Source organism: Lissotriton vulgaris, chromosome 1_2, assembly GCF_964263255.1.
Source record: "Lissotriton vulgaris chromosome 1_2, aLisVul1.2, whole genome shotgun sequence".
Classification (NCBI taxonomy): Eukaryota; Metazoa; Chordata; class Amphibia; order Caudata; family Salamandridae; genus Lissotriton; species Lissotriton vulgaris.
Genome location: NC_141686.1, coordinates 160,580,779 through 160,594,524, shown reverse-complemented (window position 1 = coordinate 160,594,524; position 13,746 = coordinate 160,580,779). Strand labels below are relative to the sequence as shown.

The 13,746-nt window shown below is 47.3% G+C and overlaps 1 protein-coding gene across 2 annotated transcripts in view; it reads left to right on the top strand.

Annotated features, from left to right (window-relative positions):
- Positions 1–13,746, top strand: part of LOC147734740 (aldo-keto reductase family 1 member B1-like) — a 293,902-nt gene that overhangs the window by 243,143 nt on the left and 37,013 nt on the right. Inside the window, exon 9 of one of the 2 annotated variants that reach the window (XM_086953025.1) lies at positions 5,362–5,444. The exons of the other annotated variant lie outside the window; for it this stretch is intronic. Coding sequence (XP_086809151.1) covers positions 5,362–5,444 — 83 coding nt within the window. The remainder of the gene's footprint in view (positions 1–5,361; positions 5,445–13,746) is intronic. 2 annotated transcript variants of the gene reach the window in all.

Below are 13,746 nucleotides of genomic sequence, written 5' to 3'. Positions count from 1 at the left end.
GCAAGTACTGCTTGAGGGATTGGTTCAGGCGTTCCGTCTGACCGTCCGTCTGGGGATGGTAGCTCGTTGACATGGCCGATGTGACGTGCAACGGTGAACACCCACGTTCCCCAAAACTGGGCTGTGAACTGCGAACCCCTGTCAGACACGATCAGGCTGGGCAACCCGTGTATCCTCACCACATTCCTCAGCAACATCAAAGCCAGTTGACCAGCAGAGGGCACCTGCTTGCATGCTATGAAGTGTCCCATCTTAGTGAGGTAGTCGACCACCACCAGGATCGCCGTACATCCCTGATCCGCTGGTAACCCTACGACGAAATCCAAGAATATATTCTCCCACAGCCGGCAGGGCGTAGGAAGGGGATGCAGCAGTCCCTGCGGACGCCCATGATCCGTCTTCATGGCTGCGCATATCGTACAGGCTGCCACCCATTTCCGTACATCCGCTCTCATGGATGGCCACCAGAATTGCCTACCCAAACTGGCCACCGCCTTCTCGACTCCAAAATGGCCCGCACAGGGCGAAACGTGGCACCACATAAAGGCTTCTTTCCGGACTTGAGCCGTAGGTTACAGCAAACGACGACCGTTAACCGGGATTCCGCCCTTAACCTGCCACTCCTTGTGACACTGGAGCCAACTCCTCCATGTAAATGAGCGTATCCCGCTCTGGACGCCTTTGAGGAACGCGTCCGGCTGTATTACCCCCAACACCGCATCCGGATTGATGATGGAGTGCACCGGTGTGGGCACCTGTTCTGAAACAGAGGATTGACGGGACAACGTGTCCGCCTTCCTGTTTTCCGTGCCAGGCCGATAGGTAATGTGAAAGTGGAAGCTGGAGAAGAAGAGCATCCATTTCAGTTGCCGAGGCGAAAGGTGTCTAGCTGCCGTCATAAATTGTAAGTTACGGTGATCCGTGAACCCCGTAACTACATGCCTGGCTCCCATCAACAGATATCTCCACTCCGTGAAGGCGTCCTTGATGGCTAATAGCTCCTTCTCCGCGATGTGGTTGTTCAGTTCTGCGTCGTTTAATTTCCTGGACATGAAAGCCACAGGATGTAATACACCCGTTTGTTGCTGTCGCTGCAACAGAATGGCCCCAATAGCTACATCCGAGGCGTCCGCCTCCACCACGTATGGTAGGCCGGGGTTGGAATGAGCCAGTACAGGGGCCGTAACGAACGCTTTCTTTAATGCCAAAAACGCAGCCTGTGCTTCTGGATTCAACACGTCTGGGATTTTCTCAACAGCTGAGTGATCGGGGCCACGAGTCCGGAGAAACCATCGATGAACCGCCGATAGAAATTGGCGAACCCGATGAAGCACTCAACGTCCTTCACTCCTTGCGGAGTAGGCCACTCCTCTACTGCCCTGACCTTGCGCTCTGCCATTTCCTGACCATCCGGGCTAAGCATCACCCCGAGAAACTCAACGGACGTGACATGGAAGGCCCACTTATTGAGCTTGCAGGACAGCATATGTTCTCTGAGCTTACGGAGTACGGTTGATACGTGTTGTACGTGTTGCTCCTCCATGTCGGAGTAGATGAGGATATCATCAATGTATACAACCACGTATACGTCCAGAACATCACGGAATACCTCATTTAGGAAGTACTGGAAGGCCGCAGGGGCGTTGCAGAGCCCGAACGGCATGACGAAGTATTCGAACAGACCGAACCTGGTCTTAAAGGCCGTCTTCCACTCGTCACCGCTCCTCATGAGCACAAGATGGCATGCCCCCTTAAGGTCAAGCTTTGTATAGATACGGGCTTTCTTTACCTGCTCCAGCAGGACGCTAATGAGTGGCAAGTGGTACTGGTTTTTGACAGTGATTGAGTTTAGAGCCCTGAAGTCCACACAAGCCCTTAACTCCCCATTGGCCTTAGGGATGATGAAGAGAGGCGATGCTGCCGGGGACTTGGATGGTCTGATGAAACCCAGACCAAGAAGTTTGTCGAAGTAGGAGCGCAGATGGATGTTCTCAGGCTCTATTAAGGCGTACAGTCTACCCTGGGTACGCATGCACCGGGAACCAGGTCAATTTGACAGTCATAAATCCTGTGCGGAGGAAGCACCTCGGCGCGTACATCAACGAAAACGTCCTTGTATCCCCGGTATACTCTAGGAAGGGTAACCGCTTTCTCCGCCGCCGTGGCTACAATGTGAACCGCTTCTTGATTGCGGACGATAGAACCCTGTTTCACGCCACAATGTTGGAGACAATGCTGAGACATCTTCCGTATCTTGTGAGTCACCTAGTCGACTGAAGGGTTGTGCTTTTGGAGCCAGGGCAGACCCAAAATAATCCTGTACTGGGGTCCTCGAATACTGCTGAAGTCAATCACCTCTTCGTGCCATTCCGCATACTTCACAGGAGCTGTGACCAGCCTTCTACCGTCCACAGCGTATACATCCTCTGGGAACTCCTTAGGAATTAGGGCGATGCCCAGTCTCTGCGCTTCGTTTTGATCCATGAAGAGACCGGTGGCCCCTGAGTCGACCATGGCCACCACTGGAATCCACAGCGTGTGGATCCCTACATATACCGTGATAAACAAATGTTGTAGTCGTACCTGATCCAGGTGCGATAAGGAAGGGATACATACGTGACTCCGAGAGGCCCCTTCGCTGTTCTTGGAGTCCGTTAGTTTTCCACCCTGCACATCTACTGCTGCCGTCACAGTTCTGTTGCCCCGAAAGCGACTGGTCTTCGGCTTGGCCGGGCATTCACGGACATAATGCCCCTTCTTCCCACAATACAAACAGAGGCCTTGTTTGCGACGTGATTCTTTTTCCATGCGGTCAGGTGGCTCTGATAGCTCCTATATCCATTGGTTCTGCTTTCGCGGTGGTGCTGGTTTCGGGGGTTCCCATCGACACATAGGAAGGCATGGGCTTTCCTTTTCTTTTGTGATCACCCTTCCATTCACACAACCGGTGATCCAAACGTAGAACCAGATTAATGAGCCCTTCGCAGGTCTTGGGCAGCGGGTCGATCTGTTCTACCACGTCTTTGATTTCGTCACTCAACCCTTGATGGAAGAGCGCCGTTTGTTTTGAGATGGGCCACTTGGTCTCAGCCACCAAACGTCTGAATGCATTCAGGTACTGTAGAAGATCACTGTTGCCCTGGTGGAGTTCCAGCATTTCCCTGTCAGCGGTATAGGAATCAGCCCATTTGTCAAACACCTTTAGGAACTCTTCACAGAAGGCTCCCCAGTCGCATAGGAGCGGGTCGTCTCAACTAACCAATGGAACAGCCCATTGGGCGGCGTTCCCTGCCAGGTACGATATAAGAAAAGCCACCCTCGCCTGGCTGGTGGGGAAAGCATTGGGTTTACATGACAGGTGCAAAGCCACTTGAGTCAGGAAAACCTGTACTGTGTTGGGGTCTCCGCTGTATCTTTCTGGTGTGGCCAAAGGTATGGCGACGGGCATCTCCACCATCACCGCAGGAGAGGGAGTTCCTGTTTGGGGTGATCAGAGGGGTTCCTTTGCATGGTGTCGAGCCTGGCCCTTAAATCCGCCGTCTCCTGCCTGGAAGCAGCAAGTTCATTTTGTACAGATGCCAAGGCTGCCATAAAATCATCCATGGTAGCCATAATGCCTTCCACCCTACCAGGAGAATGATCGTATGTTGAGGTCAGATATTATGTAATCAACCAAGAGTCTCGGGATCGGGGAAGGACAGAACAGAACACAAGGAAGGCTTCACTACGGTGCTTTCAAATATAGTTTTAATGGATAAATGTATAGAAGAAATGAGGAAGGAAAAACAATGTAATTCCGCTACTTCGCGGTAGGTTTACAGCCTTCAGTATGATAAAGTATAATCAAAAATGTTATATCAACGATACCCATTAGCAGCCAACTCCACCTGTAATGTTACGGTCCAACCGTCCTCTGCATGAATACCGGTCCCGGTATTCCCCAACGGAGGGCACTGTGCTAAGTATCGGACGAAAAGGCCTTTCGATGGCTGTTGCTAATGTGGCTTTGGCCGTTTGATCAAAGTACCTCGTATGAGGATGTGCTCTACAGTGGATATATGTTCGGAAATGCCCAGCCGGGCACTCGACCATGTGATAGGGCCGTTGACCAATGGAGCAGCCGCTCGACCTATGTGTACCCCACTCCACTGCAGAAAGGCAAGGCCACCTGCGCCCCTCGCGCCGCTATTCACTGGCCAAGAGTATTTAACGGATTCAGGCGGAGACGCAGGAAACACCTCTGTGGTGTGCGTTTCTGCCGAGTGACTCACAAAAGGTGGTGAAGAGAGCAGCCGCTTCTCTCACCCTCCAAACGATCATGATACTGGAAACAAATCAGTGACAATGTACAACGGGCTTGGGTCCATAGGAATCTGGAACAAGAAGGCAAGGATCAGAATATCCGATCCCTTCCCTCATTCGTTACCTCTTTTTATGGGTGTTTCTCGACTACGCGCTACACGCGCTAGGCATGCTGGTGCCTGTAGTCTTTGTGTGTTGGTTGCTCCTGACGTTCTCGTGACTCTCTCACGCTGCTTCCTGCAAGCGATAGGGATGCGGGGGGATTCTTGACAGCATTATAGGCTCATACCAACACCTGCCAGACAAAATGGCGTCCACATCGTCACCTGGTTGAGCCCAGCCATTACATCTCTCGATTATGTTTGAAAATCACAATCAAGGGAAGATGTAAGCTTCTAGCCATTTTTTAATTTACAGTGCAAATGTTAAATTTCAGAATCTCCATCTTTGTTTCATAAATCACAAGGACATTTCTTCGTTTGTGCTTTTTCTGATGTCTGGGCAGGTTGCCACCATTTTCATTCTTCTACCATCATGTGTAGCGACGATTTGTCCAATGTCTAAAATGCAGCTTGTCCCATTGACTAGATGACCAAGTCTAAATTGAAAATGTAAAGGACACTCAAATTCAATGATGGATGCCTATTAGAACTGCAGTGATATAGGGCCCGATTCACAGAATGAACTTAAGACTCAATCCTAAACCTACTACTATTTTGGTATTCACAGAATGAACTTACTACTTTTGGTATTCACAGAAGTTAGGATTTTGTCTTAAGTCTGTCTTAAGTCTGTCTTAAGACTAACTTAAGACAAAATCCTAACTTCTATGAATACCAAAAGTAGTAAGTTTATTCTGTGAATGCCAAAAGTAGTAAGTGCATTCTGTGAATACCAAAATAGTAGTAAGTTTAGGATTGAGTCTTAAGTTCATTCTGTGAATCGGGCCCATAGCGTTTTACAAGGCATTGCCTCGATTCCTCTGTGATTGGCAGTCTATTGACCATTTCTTCAGTGTTGCTGAATTGACACCATTCATGTTTCTCCTGGTATTCCCAGATATTTGATTTTAAACTGACTCAAGATGAGATGGACACCATTATGAGCCTTAACAGAAACTTGCGCATCTGTGACATTGAAATGTAAGTATCTTGCTTGGTAAAAGGTGCAGCTCATGTTTTTTATAATTAAGATATGAACATTGTCACACAAACATCTTTGAAATATTATAAATCACAGATATTCGTCTCTCCATTCAGTGGTTCTCACTGCATTGTCTTGTGGCACATGAAAGAGTGGGATTCGAGTTTGTTGCTTGTAAGTTGCACACATCAGTATATGGTTTATTGCTTTAGTTACCTTATTAGCATATGTTTTTCAGAAAGGTAGTCCTATACTAAGTAAATACATTAAACATGAGTTTATGGAGGGGATTTAAGATGCTGGAGTCCAACTACAGGTTGCCCTGAGTCTCATTATGCACATTGAACTGCCTTTGTAATATTAGTAGATGTCTGATGCATTTTTTTAAGTGAACCAACCTCGCGAAGAGAGGTACTGGGCAGAGGAGAGGGCCAGGGTCTCGCCCAGTGGCTTCTGCTCATAACCAAAGACAATGCACAGAAGGTGGGGACGCAAGTCCAAGGGTATGGCCACAGGGTTCACCCTTTACCTGCAGGGCACGGCTGCAGCAGACACAGGGGCAGACAAAGATGACACTAGGCATACCCGCAGACCATGCAGAACGGAAGAAATTCCAAAATGGCTGTTGTGACTGGCTACTTGGATCACAAATCTGCTAAGAAAACCTAAGAAGCTCTTAAGCCTTCAATTTAAGAATCGTCATGGTTTCGATCCGAAGCAATGATGTACACATTTATGGTTTGCTAATCAGGCATCACAGAAGGCATCACTGGTGCTGTAGGACTGCATCACCAAGGACATCAGCAGTGTCATCATTCAAAATACACATACCAGTCACATGCCAGAGAAAGTATAGTATTTTCTTTGTAATGCCTAAATTGTCTGGTTGTTGACAGTGGAACAAATCAAAAGATGTATCTCTACAGCTTTCTTAAATTCCAAGAACTGGTCGAATTCCCTCAGCTCAACTGGCATTATATGTTTACTTGAGATAGTGTGTAAAAGCATGCCATCCCCTTTCCTATGTATAGTTTTTACAGGGAGATAGCAGATGTCTGATGCCAGGTGTCAGGGTGTCAGTGTTTTAGAATTTTTATAAGTGAGATGGATATGTCATTTTTTGCCATGTTGGGATCTTTGCATTCCTTTATGATAATCAAAACTTTGGTTGGCATTACCTGCTACAGCCGAATTCTGCCTTTTTCTGCAAAAAGATGGCACATGTTTTCTAGAGCATGTGCACCTGATTTCTGAACACCCAGGGCACTTCAGTATTACTGAATGGTATGTAGACACTTTCAAAGCCCTTTCTGTAATACATATAGCCAGGGACGGACTGGCCGTAGCAGGCACCAGGCGTTTCCCCGGTAGGCCGCCAGGGTGGGGGCCGGTTTCAGGCCCTTGGGGGCCGCTTTTGTTACCGGGAGCCAGCAATATTGCCCCCCTGTAACAAAATCGGCTGAAATCAACCGTAGCAAAAAGCTCGACCGCAACCCCCCTCCTCACCCCTGGGGGGGGGCGGCCGAGCAGTTTGCCAAGGCCGATTTTGATTCCCAGTCTGGCCCTGCATATTGCGCTAGCACACCTTTAGCAGCAGCACTATCCTGAGGAGGTGTGCCCTCATTTGCATGGGAGTCTGGCCCCGTGAAAATTAGGGAAACATGTTGTCTGCGAATTCACTGTGCATCACAAAGAGGGTGTTTCACTGGGGGAGGGCAAGGGGATACCATGGACCCTCCAGACATCCCCTGCAGGTGGGGTGGTGAGTTGCAATGACTCATTGCACCCATACAGTGGGGGCTTTCCTTTTTTAAGCAGGTGGTTTTACTGCCTGCAAAGAGAAAGATGCATCGGTTGCTTTAAACAGCTGCTCCACCTTTCACTAATATAATTCCCTCAGGGCAGGTTCACAGCTGCCCTGGGGCAGCTCATTATCAGGAAAACAGCAGTGTCCCTATTTGCTCCTGCTGCATCTAGTTAAAGGTGCAGCGTAAACAGGAACAGTGAGCCCTTACTATTATATCGCTTTCGATAACCCAGTGGTTAGGGGCAGATTTATCAAAGGGTTGTATCACCTTTGCACAACGCAACTTGGTGCAAACGTTAGGCAACCACGTAGATGTTATTTATCAAGCCACACAAGGCCCTTTGCGTGGCCCTGGGTGGCTTGATAAATTAGGAGTAACGCAATGCAGTGCAAATCACAGCATTTTGTTACTCTGCCCTCGGAAGGCGTTCCAAGGAGTTTGCACAGGTGATCCAATGCAAGCAACTTCGATGGAATTTGATGCCTTCCAGATTTACCATTACTGGACCTAGGAATGACCCAAAATGCTACGCCTTCCTAGATGAATCTTAACAAGAATATAACCTAATTTCTTCTCATTACTTTCATGCAGCACACATAGAAAGAGGAATATGTCTCAGGGGATTGTTTTTATGGCTTAAGAGATTGTTTTTATGCAGGGAGCCACCACTTCCTGCACAAAAACATTCCTGCATGCAACAAAGTGTCATACGTCCCGTGCAGGCTATTGTCGCTTTCTATATGTTAGCATGAGCACTTTGCAGACCGCTCTTTGCATTGCACATGTTACTATACAAACGTATTTTGCTTTGTGCCACACTGTACTTTCACACAGAACCTGCTGTTATTTTCGCGTTCTGTTCTTTCCTGGGATTTTGTCTGAACATCGTAGACAAAGTCAAACAACAATAGCCCTTGTTATTTTTTGTTTGGGTCCGATCGCTAGCACCTAAACAAAACATGCAGCTGTTGTTTGGGAAACATACTTTTGTCATATAGGTATGCACAGACACACTTGGAGAGGGATCTTCCAAGGAACACATCCTAACAGCACCTGAGATGTAGAACTCTAATCTGTGCATGCTAAGGTACCGGGTCCGCTGACAACACCCACAGATCTATTGATATACAATAATTTTGCTTCTGTAGAATGGGAGGGGGTTAGGCTACCCTGTCTCATATAATGACAGCTCATTTTGTGATTTATTAACTACTTACTATGCTGACCATTCTTGTGTGAGGCATTTTCTTAATTATTGTGACAAGTATACTCAATACAAGGGCACATTAGTTACAATAAACATTTTAAACTTTTCTTGTGTCTCTGTCAGATCTTATTGTGGACTAGTAAGAGTGTGAGATTGGAAGGCTGGGTCCTATAACTGCAATTCCTGAGACGGTTGGGAGTGTTGTGTTCTGGTCTAATCACTTGTTGCTCTGTGAGTGAGTAGGAGGGCAAGTGAGTCACTATAGCTAGTCAGTCCCTGGTCATGGATCCTCCGGTGGTAGGATGACTCTGCCTACTGAGGTTCTATGATCCCAAGCATTGTTCTGTGACCCCACAGAATCCCTGCAACATGGCGCCGCCAACTTTGTCTGGTACTAATTCACTGGACCCCTGAGTCGCGCTTGTTCTTGTCCACAATACACTTGCACCAATTCCCATAGATGTCTGTGTTGGGAGGGCTTTGCCTCCTCAGTTTGTAGGGACTACCTATTGCTGTAGGCTTTTCAAGCTTGAATTTTAAAAGTTTTTTTGACCTGTTTTAGTGCTACCGTTTGGATCCCTTTGTTCTGATTGATGGCTCAACCGGTTGCCAGGCTCATTGCCGCACAGTGGTTGCTCAGCATTTCTGGCAGCATGGAGTCCCCAATGCAGGGCCCCTTGTTGTTTTTGTACTTGACGCAGACCCAACATACCCAACATACCATTTCAAAGTGTTTTACTCCTGGGTTACGTTTCCAGCTTTGAATGCGAATGATAATGCTTTTCATCATTGCACTGCTGCCACTGTTCCGGTAGCTAATCACCCTTATCAATCAATCAATCAAAACATTTATAGAGCGCGCTACTCACCCGTGAGGGTCTCAAGGTCCTGACAGGTGGGGGGGGGGTGCTACTACTGCTTGAAAAGCCAGGTCTTGCGCTGTTTCCTGAAGGAGAGATGGTCCTTGGTCGTTCGTAGGTGTGCCGGGAGGGAGTTCCATGATTTGGCAGCCAGGTAAGAGAACGATCTTCCTCCGGTGGTGGTTCTGCGAATCCATGGGACGGTGGCGAGGGCGAGGCTGGTGGAGCGGAGCTGGCAGATGGGAGTGTAGAACGAGAGGCGGCTGTTGAGGTATTCGGGGCCCCTGTTGTGGAGTGCTTTGTGTGCGTGGGCGAGGAGCCTGAATGTGATCCTCTTGTTGACGGGGAGCCAGTGCAGGTTTCTCAGGTGGTCGGATATGTGGCTGTGGCGAGGGATGTCGAGGATGAGTCGTGCAGGGGCGTTCTGTATGTGTTGTAGTCATTTCTGAAGTTTGGCTGTGGTTCCTGCGTATAGGGCGTTTCCGTAGTCTAGTCAGCTTGTGACGAGGGCCTGGGTGACCGTCTTTCTGGTTTCAGTGGGGATCCACCAGAAGATCTTTCGGAGCATGCATAGGGTGTTGAAGTACGATTACGAGACAGCGTTGACTTGCTTGGTCATCGTGAGGGAGGAGTCCAGGATGAATCCCAGGTTGCGTGCGTGGTCCGAGGGTGTCGGCGCAGAGCCCAGTGCTGAGGGCCACCAGGAGTCGTCCCAGGCGGAAGGGGATTGTCCAAGGATGAGGACCTCCATCTTGTCTGAGTTCAGCTTCAGGCGGCTGAGCTTCATCCATTCTCTGACGTCTTTCATTCCTTCCTGTAGGTTGGTTTTGGCGGTGGCTGGGTCTTTGGTGAGGTATCAGCTGGGTGTCGTCGGCGTAGGAGATGATGTTGATGTTGTGTTTGCGTGCGATGGCGGCGAGGGGGCTCATGTAGATATTGAAGAGGGTTGGGCTAAACGAGGATCCTTGGGGTACGCCCCAGATGATCTCGGTGGCTTCTGAGCGGAAGGGAGGAAGGCAGACTCTCTGGGTTCTGTCGGAGAGGAACGAGGTGATCCTTATGCAGTCTTTGAAGTTCCTCCAACAGCCTGGGGGCCCAGATTTGGTTTAATGGCGTCTTACTCCATCCTATTGAAACTCCACGAATTGGCCCCTTAAGTATTCATGGGGCCACTTGCCCAGTTTTGATCGGTTTTACTCCATACCCTAATTATCTCAACGCCAATTTGACGAACTTACATTTGTTATATTCTCAGGTTGTTCTCCTATACATATGCCTGATCCACTTTGTTGCCAGTGCTTTTCTGGCAGCTCTGGCTGGGGCTGCTCCTCCTGTGCAGAATTTGCACAATGGGGGTCTTTTTTTTTAGCCCTTTAGAATGCTCAGAAAATGGATCAACTTGATGTGGTTGTCCCTCTTACAGATCCTGTGGAGAAACGTAGGATCCTTACTATATACTTACCTAGTGGTCTAATTCCCTCTTTCTTATGGCTCCCCCTCGATGAGCGTTCTTCTGAGGGTTCTCAAACAAGTACAAAAAGAGCATGGGACAAGTCCTGCCCTAGATTTGGGGATAAAGTTCATGGGTATTTTCCCTGTTGTCTACAAAATGATTCTTTATAATATTAAAGTTGAGGCAGCGTCCTTGATGGTTTGCTGATTAATATTGCCAATGTTCACACATTCTTAGGTCGCAATAACTTGGGGGTCAGACCATCTACCCTGTCTCAAGGTAAGCATCTTCCTGAAAAGGAGGGTCAACTTGTCTTTTCTAAAATGTCTAAGCAGCAGCAAAAGCCCAGGTCCGGTGGTGAGTTACCGCCGCCGGACGCTTTTGAACGTAGATATGATTTACTTGATCGCTCTAAAATTAAAACTCCTGAGAGGTTACAGGTTTCTGATCCTCGATCTCCTCGTTCCTTTCAGGATTTGTCTGAACATCAGTAAGACAGAAGATGGTATCAGGATCACACACAGGGCGAGCCTGTGTAACCCAAGCGGTACCCGCAGCGCTCTTTTGACGTTAAAGTTAAGAGAGACGAACCACCTCCATATAGAGTCCTTTCCAGAAAAATAAAGTTTCCGCTTCAACAACGAAATATGTCCCAGGTGTGAGAACCCTCCTCCTAGGCAGGAGTTGGGCGGTGACTCTCCTAAACAGCACAGCAAAAGTTACTGTGGTGCGCCAGACACTCAGCTAGTTTCTCAATGCAACAGCAACTGACACCTTTGTATCTGTTCCATGATAGACTTTATCATATAGACGGTCAGATTGGAGGAGACATTACACTCACCATTATTGCTATTTTTGAGACACTTTGACTTCTTCTTATGACATTTTACTGAGGGAGGTCAATTGGCCTCCCCGTTTGTTCTTGCAAGTCCTCGAAGTGAGGATGTGATTCTACCTTCCTTTTTGTAGTTCGTCCCTGATGAGAATAAGCTTGCTTATTCTTCTAAATGGGCTCTTCCTTTGCCCCTGCCTGGCTGGTTGGGATACATATTCTCCTTAATGTAATTCCCACATATTCTATTCCTCAGCCGCAGTTCAGTATCCAATTAAATGTGACACTAAAAAATCAGTAAAATAGTTTCTTACTCAACTAGAATATCAAGGCGTGACTGAACCCTTTGTCTCTGCCAGGAATAATCCTCTCTTCTGGTTTTGAATCTTATTGTTTTGGATTATAGACATTTGAATAGTCATACACATACTTTTGCAGTGCAAAACATGCAAAGTACTGCTTTGATGAATAATATAGTGCTTAAAAAGTTCAAAACTACACTAGATATTTCTAATGGATTTTTCAGTCATAACCTGCCTCCTGAGAGCTGGGACTTGTCCCTGTTCCAAGCCCTCGGTTCCCAGAGATGATACGCCAGACTATCCATGGGGTATAAGAATAGCGACAGGGTCTTTTTAGCACATATTATGGCCCTTTTGCATGATATTGATCCTGACGCTTTCTGTTATGTCGATTACATATACCTGGTAGATGCTGAATTAAATGCCCATCTCGCATTATCACGTAATTACCTGCTCTTGGCCACAAATTCAATTTTTCAAAGTCACATATTGCTTTTTTGGCCATACTTTTTCTTGGTTATGAATTGACCAATGAGGGTAGGGGTTTGGCACTCCAATTTTTGGGGAAAATGTGTTCAGTTGCAACCTCCTTCTACCCTTAAGAAATTGCAGTCTCTGCTAGGTTTTCTAAATTTCAACAGGACTTACATTCCTTACTTTGCAAATGTACCAAATCTCTTTATGCTTTGATACATCCAGGGCTAGACTGGCCATAGGGAGCACTGGGCATTTCCCTGGTGGACAGGAGGGGTGGTGGCCAGTATTGTGGCCGTAGGGGGTGCTTTTCTTACAGGGGAGCAGTTTTGCAGCAGTGCTGCAAGATCGTCCCCCTGTAAGGAAAGCACTAGAGGTGCTTTGTGTCTACCCCTCCTCCCAGGGCCGGTCGAGCAGCAACCTGCCAGGGCTAGTTGTTGTTTCCAGTCCGGCCCTGGATACACCCATATTTTTTTGCTTCCTCCTGGCTACCGGAATACACATCGGTGGTGCCCGCTTTACAGTCTGACTTGCTTGCTATGCAATACTTACTGACTAAGTTGAATACTACCAATTTGGTCATCTCGATTTTGCCTCATGTAATCAGCTTCACTCATGTGACATTCAATGAGGGTGACACTGTTCCTATTGCTTATAATTTGCACATGCATACTCTTTTCTTTTCTACTAAACTTTTTTTAACTGCTATGCAGATGGCTATTCTCAAAGAACGCCCTCTTGCTCAGGTAAAAGCATTTTTGTTTTTTCACCTGTTTCCGTCATTATAGGCGGGCACAAAAGCTAGTGTTCATAATTCTATGACTCTGCATCCTCGTTGGATTCAGTGGACTATATCCTTAACATCTGTTGATGCCAACTTCGTTTTTTACCCTTCCTTGCGAATGGAAGAGTTTCTCCAGTATGAACACGTTCAGCCTCCATCTTCTTCAATTTTTCTCCTTAATCAGTACAAATGTATCTTTACACTGATGGCTCAGCTCTACCGGCATTGGTTCTAAGCAGGCTTACTCATCAGTTGCGCTATTGTCGTAGGTTTGATGAAAGATCGTGTTTAACACTCTACCTTTATTCATACCCAGTCCTTTGGAGAATGCACAGCCCAGCTGGCAGAGTTAAGGGCCCTACTTTTAGCTCCCGAATATTTTACCCACCCTGCTTGTATGTGATACTTTTTATTGTGTACAGTCCTTCAATGACAATTAGTTTTTTGAAAATCGACATGATTTTCAGGATTCTAAAGGTAGCATGATAAAGCATAAAACGCTTTGGGTTCGAGTAGCTGCTCTTCAAGAACACCTGCTACTTATACATGTTGTACATACATTGGGCCATCAGCGTGTGGGA